General features: G+C 36.5%; 2 protein-coding genes and 1 long non-coding RNA gene across 3 annotated transcripts; 2 read left to right on the forward strand and 1 right to left on the reverse strand.

Annotated features, from left to right (window-relative positions):
- Positions 1-5980: 5980 nt before the first annotated feature.
- LOC148155098 (fucolectin-4-like) lies at positions 5981-9308 on the forward strand. Its single transcript, XM_088014023.1, has 5 exons — positions 5981-6456; positions 6697-6723; positions 6882-7188; positions 7813-7958; positions 8205-9308. Exons 1-5 carry the CDS (start codon positions 6423-6425, stop codon positions 8531-8533), a joined length of 843 nt encoding a protein of 280 aa, XP_087870149.1. The 5' UTR covers positions 5981-6422; the 3' UTR covers positions 8534-9308.
- A 1546-nt stretch (positions 9309-10854) lies between these two features.
- Positions 10855-12486, forward strand: LOC148155099 (uncharacterized). The gene is made up of 3 exons (XR_015765574.1): positions 10855-11486; positions 11615-11708; positions 11918-12486. It is a non-coding gene; the product is annotated as an uncharacterized LOC148155099 (long non-coding RNA).
- A 736-nt stretch (positions 12487-13222) lies between these two features.
- Positions 13223-14541, reverse strand: LOC148155100 (C-type lectin lectoxin-Phi1-like). Its single transcript, XM_088013612.1, is given in 2 exon segments — positions 13223-13688; positions 14316-14541. Coding segments are annotated over 2 exon segments (414 nt in total). The 5' UTR covers positions 14410-14541; the 3' UTR covers positions 13223-13368.
- Positions 14542-14875: the final 334 nt, after the last annotated feature.

Genomic DNA, 14875 nt, shown 5'->3' on the forward strand with positions numbered 1-14875 from the left:
GATGTGCCCCGCCTCTCGCCCGTTGACCTCTGGATATAGGCACCAGCAGCCCTCATGACCCCACCAGGGATAAACATGTAAGGTCATAGAAGGATGGATGTTTAAATGTGAGCAAAAAGTAATAACTCAGAAACAGGAAGAACAGAGAAGTGATTGAAAGCCTTTATTCATACAACGCCTTCTGCAAAACGCAAAGTATTTGCATCTCTTGACACAACAAAACAAGCACAGTGTCACATTTTTTATTCTTTTTTTGGGAACTGATGAAAATAAGATGCAAAAGTTTGTATTTGACTGAACTTTGGAACATCTTTGCATTTCTATTATGAGCATCAGTTTGAAGCGAGGACCATCTGCAGAGGTTGGTGTGAGTATCATGACCTAAACCTAAACTGAGTTAGTTTTTGTTTTGTTGAAGGAGAATGCAAATGCCAGTTGTTGTTGTTTTTTTTTTAATCTAAGTATAATATTAGAATATTTGTTAACACTTTATTTGACGGGTATTGAATAAGACCGTCATGACACCCACATAAACATGACATAACACCTGTCATGAACATCAATAAGTCTTCATAACTATTCATGACTGTTGTCATAAAGCGTCGTTCGGTAAATTATGACACTTTTAATACAAAGTTGACATTATTCACAATGTCTTCATTATGACAACTTGTCATTAACTTCGCCAAAAATGTCTTCGTTATGACAACTTGTCATTAACTTCGCCAAAAATGTCTTCATTATGACAACTTGTCATTAACTTTGCCAAAAATGTCTTCGTTGTGACAACCAAGAAATCATGATCTGACATATTTTTTTTAAATAAAAGTATTACTTTAAAAATTAGCTTTATGTAGTAATATTATATAGCTCTGCCATGATAATTTTCTTGATTGAATTGATCCTAAAGTTTTACAGCAAGATGTCTACAAAGCACTTACGAACATAGCATTTGAAACATTATTTAAGGCTGTTTAACCCTTGTGCGTGCGAGGACTGAGGCAAACGTAGAGAACTGTGGCAAATGATAAAGTTTTACGTGTGTGGGGTTGGTTGGACCCCTTTTCTAAACACAATTAAGTAGTGCAATACACCATCTCCACCAGTGAGAGGCAGCAGTCCACGAACAGGCGTGCAGTTTGTTGGTGAAGAAGAAATCTTCCATATTGTGGGGCAAACCTAACACAAGTTATAACGGCCAGACATCCTGTTTAAAAAGAAGCTGAAGTTTGATACCTAATACATATGAGGTATGTGTCTTATTAACTTTACTTTTTTTTTTTTTTTTTTTTTTTAGAAAATAACATCTATTTCTTTTTAATGTTAGCTATGAGCAATTCAAGCCAATCCTACCTTAGTTAATGTCAGCTAAAGTTATTAAACTCCATTACCGTAACGTTAGCCCTTAATATTAAACATATTTTAAAGACAGGCAAATTGTTTTTCCCTCCAATTTTAATCTAGCAAATCAAAAGCTAATATATTAGTCAAAGTTATCCTTTATGTGCGTTATTTAGCAACTTGGCTGATGTGACACAGTGCTTGTGTTCTTTGCTTTGGCAACTTTAGCCACGTGAAGACCAGTGGTGGGAAGTAACGAAGTACAAGTACTTCGTTACTGTACTTAAGTACAATTTTCGTGTATCTGTACTTTACTTAAGTAGATTTAATAATGGATACTTTCTACTTTTACTCCACTACATTTTACAGTAAGTATCTGTACTTTCTACTTCACTACATTTCTACAAAACTGTCGCGTTACTCGTTACATCCAAGTCGCATTGCACTTTTTGTCCGTTAAAATGTGAAGTTCAGGGTTTTAAGGTGGCGCCGTAAAATCCGAGCAATAACGTGACTTAGTGTCTGTTGTCACCCATCGGCTCCACCTTTACTCGCACGCGGAGCTCCAGACATGCGCAGTGGTTTCCTCTGAGCGGGAGAAGATGTCTAACTAATCGATAATAGCTGCATAAATCATAAGATATGGCGACATGTAAAACCAGCAGCGCTTCGCTTTCACAGACGGTGGGGACTTAGTCCAACTTTTAGCGTCACTTGGAAGGAAAGCTTAAAGAAAGGTAAGATCTGTGGACGTGATGCTAGCAAAGCTAGCTGTACGAGACACATGTTGCATCTGCGATGAAAAAAAAGTTGTCACTCATTCACTGAATTATTGTGTGGAGGTGTTGAGTGAGGTGTCGCAAATATGGCACAACGCTGTGACCAAAGTGCAATATAGTGATATAACATTCAGGAACGATCCGATTCTTCTGGACGGATCTTTACTAAGGTTGATGGGACTGAAGCCTCACTGAGAGCCGTTCTTTGTTCTTGTGTACACTGCAATAGCTAGCTATTGCACAATGTATATACAATGTATATACAGTATATATATATGCACACAAACATTTATTTAATTGCCGCATAAGTAAAAGTTGAACGTATGAACACAGAGCATGCTCATTGATTGATTTCATCTCCTGTCATGGTGGCAAACATGCAGTGGGAGGGAGGATGAGAACAGTCATGGTGCTCCTTCTGCTTGTTGCGCCGTTGGACAGTGTTCATAGTGTTGTTTACCGTTAATTGCTATGTTTCATGGTTTAATGGTGCAGACAGTTGTGGTTTCTGACATGGGCAATATGGCCAACCGCCCAGGGCGTTATTTTTATAGGGATGGCAGGAGACCTCTGCGGATTGTAGCACAGCGATGAAAGCAAAACAGAATGAAATGAGTTTTAATTGATACTGGTTAAATATATTTCAGCTCTAAGTATTTAATATCTAGGTGTTTTTATGAGAATGTGGATCTTTCAGATCATTCTGAGATCCAATTTTGATAGGTGCACTTCATTTTATTGTGTCATGTAGTGCAGGGCGCTGGTCTTGGTTTTGGGTTCAGTGGTCTTGACTACAACTCTGCTACGTGGCTCCTTGGTTGCATGTTCTCCCTCACCCACCTTCTTTCCATCCCCTTTCTGTTGGATTTCTTTCTAAATAAATGTCACTAATGTTCATGCTATGTTAGGACAGGAAATAAGATGTTTCCATCCCTGAAATTATGATGCATAGAATCACATATCTAAGTCTAAACTGTTACAGAGAGTAAACACAATAAGAACATGTTTAATCTGTGGCATTGTTCATTAAAATGGCACATTTCTTATGTATTAAAATTAAATATAATCAGTTCACTTAATGATATTAGCGATTAGGTTATGTATTCAGCAAGTACTTTTACTTTTAATACTTAAGTATTTTTAAAAGCCAGTACTTTTTTACTTTCACTTAAGTAAAATGTTAATGTGGTACTTTGACTTTTACTTGAGTACATTTTTGCCTGTGTATTTGTACTTTTACTTAAGTACATTTTTTGAGTACTTTCTCCACCACTGGTGAAGACCCAGGCTAGCCTAAGGACGCATGGTGGGGAGGACAGAGTTGGCTAATGAAGACATGCTACGAGTGTGGAGGATGATAATAAGGACCAGCCACCAGAGAAAGAAGTTCCTGTTTGACCAAAGAAAAAGAAGCAGATGAAATATTCCCCAAGAAAATTAGGTAAGTTGTTTTTGTGTTAATATTTTCACTATGTGAAGTGGGGTGGGACAGCCAGTGGGGAATGGGGAGCAGGAATCAACATTCACCAGCTGAGTTAATAAGTTATGTTTTAGACAACTAAAACCTGGTGTTAAATCTATTTATTTATTTATCTATAAGCTTCTTGCAAAAAACCCTAAATTAGAGTATCTGGTTAGAAATAATTTAGAGTGCTCGTTAAGTAAAAAGATACAGTCATTTCCCTAAAACTATACATTAAATGATGCTTTCTAAATAACAGTGGCAGTCTGTCTGAACTTCTGCCAGACAAATATTTAATCAGAATAATTTTGTTCAGCTCCAGTTATTATGCTACTTGTATTAAGAAATAGTTGTATTGCACTTTATAACAACCAGTCATGTTAACTAGGCATTTGTCTGCCAGTCTACCATTCTGACAGTGTGCAGCAAGGGACATTTTTGGAATGGTATTTAAATAAATGCTAGAATATGATGACATTGTTTTTTGTTTTTGTTCTTTTTTTAAGTGACCACAATGAATTGAGTCATCACTGAAGAGATTCACCAAGTTTGAATTCATGAAAAGGCTTTCGCCATGATTAACTATTGCAAGAACAGCTGTAATTTCTGAGCATTTCTGGACACCTTCAAAGACCTGCTTCCAGGAAATGAAGACAAGAAGAAGATCTCCTATTTTCAGAGCATTACAGGAAGACTATTACGAAGGAGATGGCTGAGGCAAAAAATGTTACTGTTGAAAGAACCTATTTTCTTAAGTTAAAGAATAAGTAATTCTGTTTTAGTTTTTCAATCAGTATTTCAGAGTAACAGTATACTGACCAGACGTTAAACCTTCTGTTATCTTAGAACAAGTTATCTTTTGTTTTATTCCAATGTACAAAGGGTTTGTTCTACAGTTATGATGGTAGTTATAAGTAGTCCAGTGTGTTTCACTTCATTTGAGTTAAGACTTAATATCAATGACTCTGTTAGCATTGCATTTGACACTGTAATACTAAATTACAGCTTTATAATTGTTGCTACTAGTTTCCATTTACTTGAGGTAAAAGTTAATATTAATGACACTTAATGACTTTGTCATAATTGTTACTTGTTTCACTTGCAGAAACATTTAATATTAATGACACTGTAATGACACTTAATGACTTTGTCATAACTGTCGCTATTTGTTCCACTTTACTTGGGGGTAAAAGTTAATATTAATGACACTGTAATGACACTTAATGACTGCCATAACTGTCGCTATTTGTTCCACTTTACTTGGGGGTAAAGTTAATATTAATGACACTGTAATGACACTTAATGTCATTTTCATAACTGTCGCTATTTGTTCCACTTTACTTGGGGGTAAAAGTTAATATTAATGACACTGTAATGACACTTAATGTCATTTTCATAACTGTCGCTATTTGTTCCACTTTACTTGGGGGTAAAAGTTAATATTAATGACACTGTAATGACACTTAATGACTGCCATAACTGTCGCTATTTGTTCCACTTTACTTGGGGGTAAAGTTAATATTAATGACACTGTAATGACACTTAATGTCATTTTCATAACTGTCGCTATTTGTTCCACTTTACTTGGGGGTAAAAGTTAATATTAATGACACTGTAATGACACTTAATGTCATTTTCATAACTGTCGCTATTTGTTCCACTTTACTTGAGATAAGAGAAATTGTTAATGAGTCTGTTATTAAATCATTTGACAGTGTAATAAAGCTTATTGAAATCTTTACTGGTTCTCCTACTTGTTTTGCTTTATTCCAGGGAGTGGAAATATTAATCATTGTTTTGTTAAAGCTTTTGCTAGTGTCATAATTAAATAATTATGCCTACTATTATGACAAAATTATGTTAGATCATGATTTCTTGGTTAATGACAAGTTGTCATAATGAAGACATTTTTTGTGAGGTTAATGACAAGTTGTCATAGCGAAGACATTTTTGGTGACGAGTTGTCATAACGAAGACAATTTTGGCGAGCTTAATGACAAGTTGTCATAACGAAGACATTTTGTCTAGATTAATGTCAAGTTGTCATAATGAAGACATTTTGACTAATGTCAACTTTGTATTAAAAGTGTCATAATTTACCGAACGACGCTTTATGACAACAGTCATAAATATTCATGAAGACTTATTGATGTTCATGACAGGTGTTATGTCATGTTTATGTGGGTGTCATGACGGTCTTATTCAATACCCGTCAAATAAAGTGTTACCGAATATTTTCATAATCTGAAACATTTAAATGAGACAAGTTGGGCCTTTATGCAGCCGTCTGGACTCTGATGCTGCTTGTCCTCTCCCATTTCCTCTTCGTTTCCTGTACAATAAAGGCCAGAATACGTGTGCAACTGTCCTTTGTGTGAATCTTTTTGCTGTATTCCCTATGTCTTGTGTTATTTCATGGATTCTCCTTGCAAGTATGAATGTTTTATAAAAGTTATAGATCATGTATTTTATGATTATTATTTATTTTCTTATATATTGCATTTTAGAGTTGACACGTCTCACTTTGTCCCACACAAGCACTCTCTGTAAAGGTTGTTAGGATCTAATGCAAATTAGATACAAAAACAAACAGCAGTAACCATGGACTAGTATATGTTATACAGTTGTGTAATTTGAAACCCTCCATTATAAAACATGAAACTGGATCTTACCTACATGAGCTTAGAGAGACAAACCCCCTGAAAGAGGAGAGAAGCTACATCAACCCAAACTGACTCTTATTTTACTTATTAGTAGAGGAGGAGGCATCAGGGAACATCCTCTGGTCTGAGTATAGTTTAGTGAAGAAAAAGTCATTTTAGTTTGTTTGTCCTCCAAAGATGTTGTGGATTCTGTTCTTCATCTGTCTGAGTGGTAAGCTGCTCATTTACTTTATAGTTTGATATTTTAATGTTATAAATATTTTAAAAAGCTCTAAAAGTTTAATTTTACTGTCAGTGACCTCATACTTTACCACATATCAAAAATAATGTTAAGGGTTTAATTTCAGGGTCTGAAGCAGAAGTTTATGAGTATTAACTGTATTCAATCTGAAAATGGCTTTGACATTTTCCACTATAAAACTTTATTTATTTTTTTCATTTTTCTCTGCAGGAAGGCTGTGTGCAAGTGATGGCTCAAGTAGGTTCAATGTGTTTTTTCTTTGATATCCATTTAATGTTTAACTTTTCATGTCATAGTTTTATTGTAGATAACTCTCATGAGAAGACAAATAAGCCGTAAAATGATTGTCACGTGAAGATCAACACATTGAAGTTAAATTCTCTGTATTCTGAAAGGTTCAGTCTCAGATGGCTGCAAAACACCAAATATAAATCTGAGGGACAAGAAAGCATACCAGTCTACAACCTATGATAGGTACCTAGCATATTACCCTGCTGACAGAGCCTTTGATGAGGATCGTTCAACATGTTCTCACACCGAATATCTGACTAACTCCTGGTGGACTGTAGATCTGCAGGGTGTTTACAGCATTACCTGTATCTCTATTTTTAATGTTGAAAAATGGCTTAGCTTTACGGACATATCAGGTGCCAAGATCTACATCGGGAACTCTCATCAGAACTTCAGCACCAACAACAAGCTGTAAGAGTTTCAATTACCTTAAACTGATTTATTTTACATTTGAGTCTTTTTCATATGTTTCATTCAATGCAGTCATTCTTTTTCTGATCTTCAAAATACATATTTAATCATTTGGTTGTTATGCTCCTAAGAGCCAGGAGGTAATAATCAACAGAGATTAAAGTTGATTAACAATATTTATTGCTTCTCAGATAAGGGGGTTTCCCATTAAACTTTATCCATCTGTTGTTAATCCACTAACATTTGACACAAAGTGACCCGAAAACAAAACCACAGGACATACAAACAAAAAAATGAAAAACAGTTAGTCCACCCTGACATACTGTATACTAAGAAGAAACAAACACAATCAAATAACTGGGTCGACTAACAAAAGAAAAAACTAACTCAAAGGACAGCAGGCAGCAGTAGCTGTATTTCCATTACACATAGAAGAACTGAGTCAAATAAACCAACACTCAGTCAAGGTCGGATCCAAAGGATCTGTTGTAGCCTGCAGCGGTGAATAACCATACGCCTTTACATTGGGATAAATGTGAAGTTAAATCTAATTTCTAGTTTCAACTTCCTGCTTTGAAGAGTTTATTTTGTCTTGTCAGCTTTAATTTTCTCTCTCTTATCCAGGGTTAAAAACATCACAGACTTCACAGTAAACCAGATCAATGTCTATGAGTTCTCTACTTCAGTGTCGGGGCGATACGTCACTGTGATCATACCAGAAAAAAAATATATGGCTCTCTGTGACGTGAAAATCACTGGAACAAAAATGGGTAAATGATCCATGTTCATCAACTCTCACTATCAATAAACTACATAACATGTAATAATTTCACCTTTCAGAGGAACGGTCAAGCTGTTGACTAATGCAAATATATTGGGTTACTGTAACATTTACATGTTGCTGCATAACAGCACCTTATTTGTATCACCCGTGTTGTGGAATGTTAGGATTCAATGTTGTCATTTTATCTTAATTCACTGGCTATGCTTGACTTTAATTAATTTTCTTTTTTAAGCTTCACCTTTTCTACTGATTGACCAAAACAAGACCTGGGAAGAAGCTCTGAACTACTGCAGAGATAACCACGGAGATCTGGCCTCCATCTTGGATAAACAGATGCAGACCTTTGCTGAGCTGGAGGCTGAGAAAGCCAACAGTCCCTTCGTATGGATCGGCCTTCGCTACGACTGCAGCCTAGAGTCCTGGTTCTGGGTGGATGATTGTAATGTTGGTTCTGGTGTCAAAGATTGTGACACCAATGGAGCCATGGAGAAAGAAGGAGACCATTTGTGGTTCAGCAAGTCTGATAATAATAAGTTTAATTTTATCTGCACTGTAAACTAAGAGCTATAACATCTGAGTTCTGGTAACTTTACTTTCAGAGAATCAAAAGGTGAAAGCAAGTGTTGGTTTGCTCATAGAAACACTTTTAGAAACAATTAGAATGTTTCTTTTTCTCTGTTGTTGTGTATTGTATCTTTCTATCTTCACAAGGACTTTACATTGACTTTTATTCAATATTTTAAATATTTTTAAAATATTTAAAAATATATTTTTAAATATTTTTTTAAAACTTTTCACAGTGAGACTGCGCAGAGCCACAAATATCCAACAACTTGTACCCAAAAACATTCTGGTGTTCACCCATTTAATAGCCACATGAGCAGATATTGAGGTGATACTAGAACAGGCAAAGCCTTGTGCATGGAGTTAATTATGAAAATGCAGTTTATCAAACTTCCTCCAACTTTTCCTCCTAGAATAGCTGATCATGATTATAACAGACGTAACACCTGAAGAAGGAACACGGGGAAGGTCAGTTACACCCAGGTCAGGGGAGATGAAGGAGTTGATCCATAGTGAGGAAACACACACACACACACACGCACACACACACACACACACACACACACACAGTCACACATATATCCTGAAGAAATGGCTCTTAATGCACTAAAAGCATTTGCATGATGCTCAGTGTGCAGCTAGAAAACCTGAGCCTCTCATTTGTTTAATCATAATCTTTAAAAAGTTCATTACAGAAACACCTTAAATAAAGGAAATTCTGTAATATTGTATGTAAATATTTTGAAAAAATAAAATCAGAAATGTAAAGAAATGTTTTTGGCATATTTTTTCTTAGCTGTGGATGTTGTAGGCAAGGCAGCCATATTGGATTTGGTGATCAGGGGTTTGAAAAGAAACTCTGACTTTCCAAATGGATTTCTGATTTAATTTTTTTTTTTCTCCAATTTCCCACATTCATTGTTTTTCTCTGCTTTTTATGATAAAACACCACAAGCTGACAGAGTCTAAGTTCTGCTGTAGCATTATTTATAAAACATCAAAATATGATGGGACATTTAATTCCATTCACCTTGTTAATACTGTTTATAAAAAGTCACTGTCAGTCTATCAAAGGCCTGTTGGTCAAAGTTTCTCTGCAAACTCTAAAGTTACTGAGAAACGGGAAGAGCAGAGCAGCTGATGAAGAGCTCACTGTTTACACAGACTCTGGCGCTGAACCACAGCTGACATATTTACATGTCTGCAAATTTTCCATCAAGAGCACGACTGTGTTCACATTTACCTCTTGTTTCAAATCAGATGCAGAAGTGAGGAGTGAATGGGACCTCTGGAGGAAGAGAGTTAAATATAGATCAGTGCGTATTAGTAGTTTATTTTATCTACCAAGACTTTTTATCTATTTATGTTATTAAATGTTGAGCTGTGGCTGAAAGAGAGGATCAGACGTACACCAGCTGAGTTTGAGCAACTTCCTGCCAAGGTGAGGAATATGAGCTAAAGAGAAATGTTTTTGTTTTTCTGATGAATCTGTGAAAAAAAGTATTTTCTAACTTGAATTTAATTATTTGTGATCATTTATTTATGGGATTTCACAAAAGTAATGTCAAAAATATTTCTCTGTGGAGTCTGTTATTCATCTAACTGCTGGGTAAGTGGTTCATTTTATTTACATAAATATCAATTTAATCCGGTACTGATGACTGAAACTATTATGTTTTGGCACCGTAAAGTTTTTACGGTGCCAATTTTTACTGTGACCGAGTCCAGAGTCAACAGACCACAAACAATAAATAAATAAATAAATAAATAAAAACAAGATTAAAACTCAGTGATATGATGAACAGTAAAACTATAGAAAACAATTATAGATAATTATGATATTAACTTAATAAAACTAGATAAAAGTGGATCATTCAACACATTTCTGTGGCATTTCACAGGACGGTCATTTGAAACTCAGCAGACAAAAGGTGAAGCTAAATTTGAAAGTGTTCAACTATTGAACTTTATCGTCTACAAAACATTTAACATTGTAAAAGTGCAGATCACATCTTTTCTTTTCATCCCCAGGTATCTGGGGATGAAACATAAATATGACTGAAAAGGAAGCATCTCAGTCTTAATAAGGATAATGTCATACCATACACTGCTGACAGAGCCTTTGATGGGGATCCCTCAACATGTTCTCACACTCTGGAGCAGAAAATCCCCTGGTGGAGAATTGACCTGCGATATGTTTACATTTCATGTATCTCTATCTACAATGTAGATCATCATAATTCTGATATATCAGGCGCAAAGATCTACATTGGGAACTCTCTACAGAACGATGGCACCAAGAACAAGCTCTAAGAACATCTTGTTTTCTTAAACTGCTTCATTTCACGTGTTTAAGCTTTAACATGTGTAACATGAACACTCTGTTCATGTGGCTCTCTCTGAAGAACCACATTTGGTCTGAATTTAATTTAAGTAATTATTGAATTATTCTAATTCCCTAACACAGGATGGCTCACAGCCACATCATTTCACTGAGCAGTGTGTGGTTACTAATAATATGTTACGTCTTAAATGGATGTTTGTGTGAATCCTGAATCTGCTCCAAATGTTGCCAAGTTTTAAAGTTTCTTCTCCAAACCTATTGTTTTCTCATTGGCTGATCATTTTCAACTTTCTCATTCAGGCCCCATCATTTCTGTGTTATATTTCCCTTTTATTCAGACATAAAAGCTTTACTGAGTTTGAGGTTGGTAGGTTATCTGCATCAATATTTGGGTGCAACAATAACGTTCAGGACTATTTGATGTTAATCAGTTGTTTGTTTCTATTTTTCTTTTATTCAGAGCTTACAACGTCGCAAAGTTCCAAACGGGCCAGATAAACGTCTTCAAAATCCCTAAACCAGTGTTCGGGCGCTATGTCACTGTTTTCAGGCCAGGAAATACATTTATGGTTCTTTGTGCAGTGACAATCTCTGGCACAGAGTTAGGTATGTTAAATTTCCGCTAAACACACCTGGTTAGGATGACGACAATTTTCAAACTGATGTAAATTTATTTCTGAAAATCACATTGAAATGTGTTTGAAATGATTTACTTTTTTCTCCCTGTCTTAAAGAACCTCCCTTCTGTACTGACTGATGAAAACTTTACCTGGGAAGAAGTATTGGAAAGAAGACATCTGGCCTCCTTCCTGGATCCCTTTAATCTAAGTTCTGTGTTTAAATTAATATTTGTTGGCGGATTACTCCTACTTCCTGTTAAAGGGGTCTTGTTTTGTATTTTCCAGGCACTTAATGTCATTTTATTGCCCAATCAAGTAGTGGACGCTATCATGATACCTTCAGTTGTGTTGGGAACCGGGGTTTTGGTTCTTTGTGGTGATTTTCTGTTGCCTGCTGCTTCCCTCTTCATCCACTAGATGGTGCCTAGAGGCTGCAACGCCTTGGAGGGCGTTCCCGCTGACTGATGTCAGCGCACCTGTGATCTATCGTCTAATCATCCAGGAGTATATGAGGAGCAGGCTGCTGGCTCTCTGGATTTACCCCCTCATGACGCCGTGAATTGTTACCCACTGCTTGCCCGAGTGCCTTCTTCGCCTCTGCAGATGAATCATGAACAGTTCCTGGATTATCAGCTGGCAGTCGGATCGCTCCTCGTTCCTCCTCACCTCAACTTACCTGTCCGCCCTCCACCGCAGCCTCTACCATCTACCACCAAAGAACTCCCTCCGTCTGAACCTCACACTGGAACCTGGATCACCTCAAGGACACCATAACCCCGGAATCCACTGTACTTCTACTCCGCCCCCTGGCGGAAACTCATCATCATTTCAAGTAAGGTCAGTCCATTTTCCGACAAACCTCAAACTCACCATCTCTCTCTCGCTGCTCTTCAGAGTACAGACGACCCCGGTTGCCATTCACAAGGACAAGAACCACACACTCTGATTTTTCAACATTGTTCAAATAAACTTTATCTGATTATCTGTTCTCCTGGTTGTGTTCTGTATGTGGGTAAAGAAACCCATCATAAGTTGTTGTAAAAGTGTTGTGTATATCAAACATGACTTCACAGAGATGTGATTTCCATATTTAACAGCTTGAAATTGGATGTCTGTCTCTTTAAGAAGCTCCTGTTCTGACACTGAAGTGATGACTACAGTGTTTCTCCATTAAGCCTTTCAGCAGTAATGAGGATTGGATGAGCTGAACATGCATGCAGTTCCACCAGTGATTTCCTAATTGCTGTTGGCTGGTCTTTTGGAGCTGTGTGGGGTTCCTCAAGACATTCATTAATTTTGACTTTATAGCTGTAGAATTACCCAAAATAATTTGAGTGGCTTTGTCCAAGACAACTCCAACCTTTAATATTTGGTTGTTGTTAGGTGTTAATAGTTACTGATCATGCAAAAACTGTTTAAAAGGAGAAATGTAACTACTGGAAAATCTCTAAGAATGTTTCAAGTAACCACAACTATAAATGCAGCCAGATGAAGGTTTGGTTAAAGCTTAATCTTATTTTAATATAAAAAATATGATTTTAATTTCAATTAACTACTTAAGAATGGGATAAAACTAAAAAAATTGAATTATTTGTTTAGCACATTGCAGCCGTTCAAAGAGCTTTACATAAAGTCATAAAAACAACATACACTAGACAACTGAGAAGCCAGTGACCAACATTGATCATCTTGTATTAATCAAGATGATCAATAGACGTTGAATGTTGGTTAATGTTCCTTTTATTATGGCTCAAAAGCAACTCTGAACAGGTGTGTCGAATGTAGAAACACAGGAATCAGGATCAAGTCTCATAAATGTTAAATTAGGTCAGTAGCACCAATGTCCTCACAGAAATGAGGAGTTTTCATTAAAACACACAGATGAAGTTAAACATTTCATCATCAGACTTGTTGAACCAGCGATGCTGCCCTTCTGTCTGCATGGCTCAACTGATGTCTCACTCATTATATTGAACATTACAATAATCCACCCAGAACCAGAACTTCAGGCTGCAGTTGAATCGAAGGCCGATCCACACAAAGGAACAATTGGCTTTCTCGGCCTCCAGCTCTGCAAAGGTCTGCATCTGTTCATCCAAGATGGAGGCCAGACCTCTGTGGTTATCCTTGCAGTAGGACAGAGCTTCTCACCACGTCTCTATTGTGTCGATCAGCTTAAAGGGAGATTCTGGTAGAAAAAGAAAGCGAGAGAAAAATAATTTTACACTTTTTTTTCCACATTAGAATAATAAAGCGTGTATATCTTAGCAATCCGGGGCAGGATTTGGACATTCATCAGAAGGCTATGTAAATTTACCCAGAGATGAAACAACAGACTTTAGATTTATGAGATACATTTCTCTTTCAGACCAAAAGGATTGTTGTATAAGACAAATTTTACATTGAGAACAATTTGTGACATAAACAGAAATATTATGGTGTTCTTATCTGTGACTTGAAGACGCAGTGGCTCAGGAGGTCGTGATTCGTCCTTTACTGGAAGGTTCCCAGTTCGAACCCCCCACTTTGTCCGTCTCAGCCATTGTGTTCACTCAGACCAGATGCTTCACCTGCCTTCTCGCTGATGACTGAATGGATTTACAGCTGGTTCAATATCAGCTTGAGTTATCCCAGAAGCTTGAGACCAAAATGTATGAAAATATTCCCGATGGGATTTTTGTCAAGATATTAATCTATACTTCAGCTGGTATTTAAAAATTTTGATTGAAAATTTACAGTGAAGTTAATGTTTATTGTGTCATAATTTCAAACCATATGTGCCTCAGTTTTTGTTTGAGAATTAAATGAAACGTACCTAACTGTGCCCCAACGATCTTTACCTCACAGAGAACCAGAAACGTGTTTCCTGGTTTCATCACAGTGACGTAACGCCCGGACACCGACCTCATCAAATTAAAGACATTTATCTGGCCTTGTTGGGAGTTTGTGATGTTGTAAACCCTGAAAAAGAGAGAAAAGGAAACGTATAGCTGAGCTGACACTGAATACAAATGAATGGTTTTGAAAAACAGAGGTGCAGAAGGTGGAGCCACCAAAGTTTATGATGGGAAGAAAGCAAAGTAACTCAAAAAGAAACATTTAAAAGTATGTATTTAAAAGTATGTAGAAATCCTCCTGGACGACTCGACACAGTCTCTCCCATTTTTGCAGAGAACTGTACATAAAAGTTTCAACGGTATCAAAATCATCAAACTTTTAGAAATGTCTTGTTTTTACTGTGATTTTTACAGAAAAGTCAACCCTCAATTTTTTTAAATGTCTGGAATTATGGTCATAAGTTAAAATTTGTTTGGTGGTACATGTAAAAATATGAGAACCTCTGTTGCAGATGGAAAGATATAGTCTATCAAAGGC

Source organism: Poecilia mexicana, unplaced genomic scaffold, assembly GCF_051168715.1.
Source record: "Poecilia mexicana isolate PSO_F unplaced genomic scaffold, ASM5116871v1 scaffold_16, whole genome shotgun sequence".
In the NCBI taxonomy this organism is placed as follows: domain Eukaryota; kingdom Metazoa; phylum Chordata; class Actinopteri; order Cyprinodontiformes; family Poeciliidae; genus Poecilia; species Poecilia mexicana.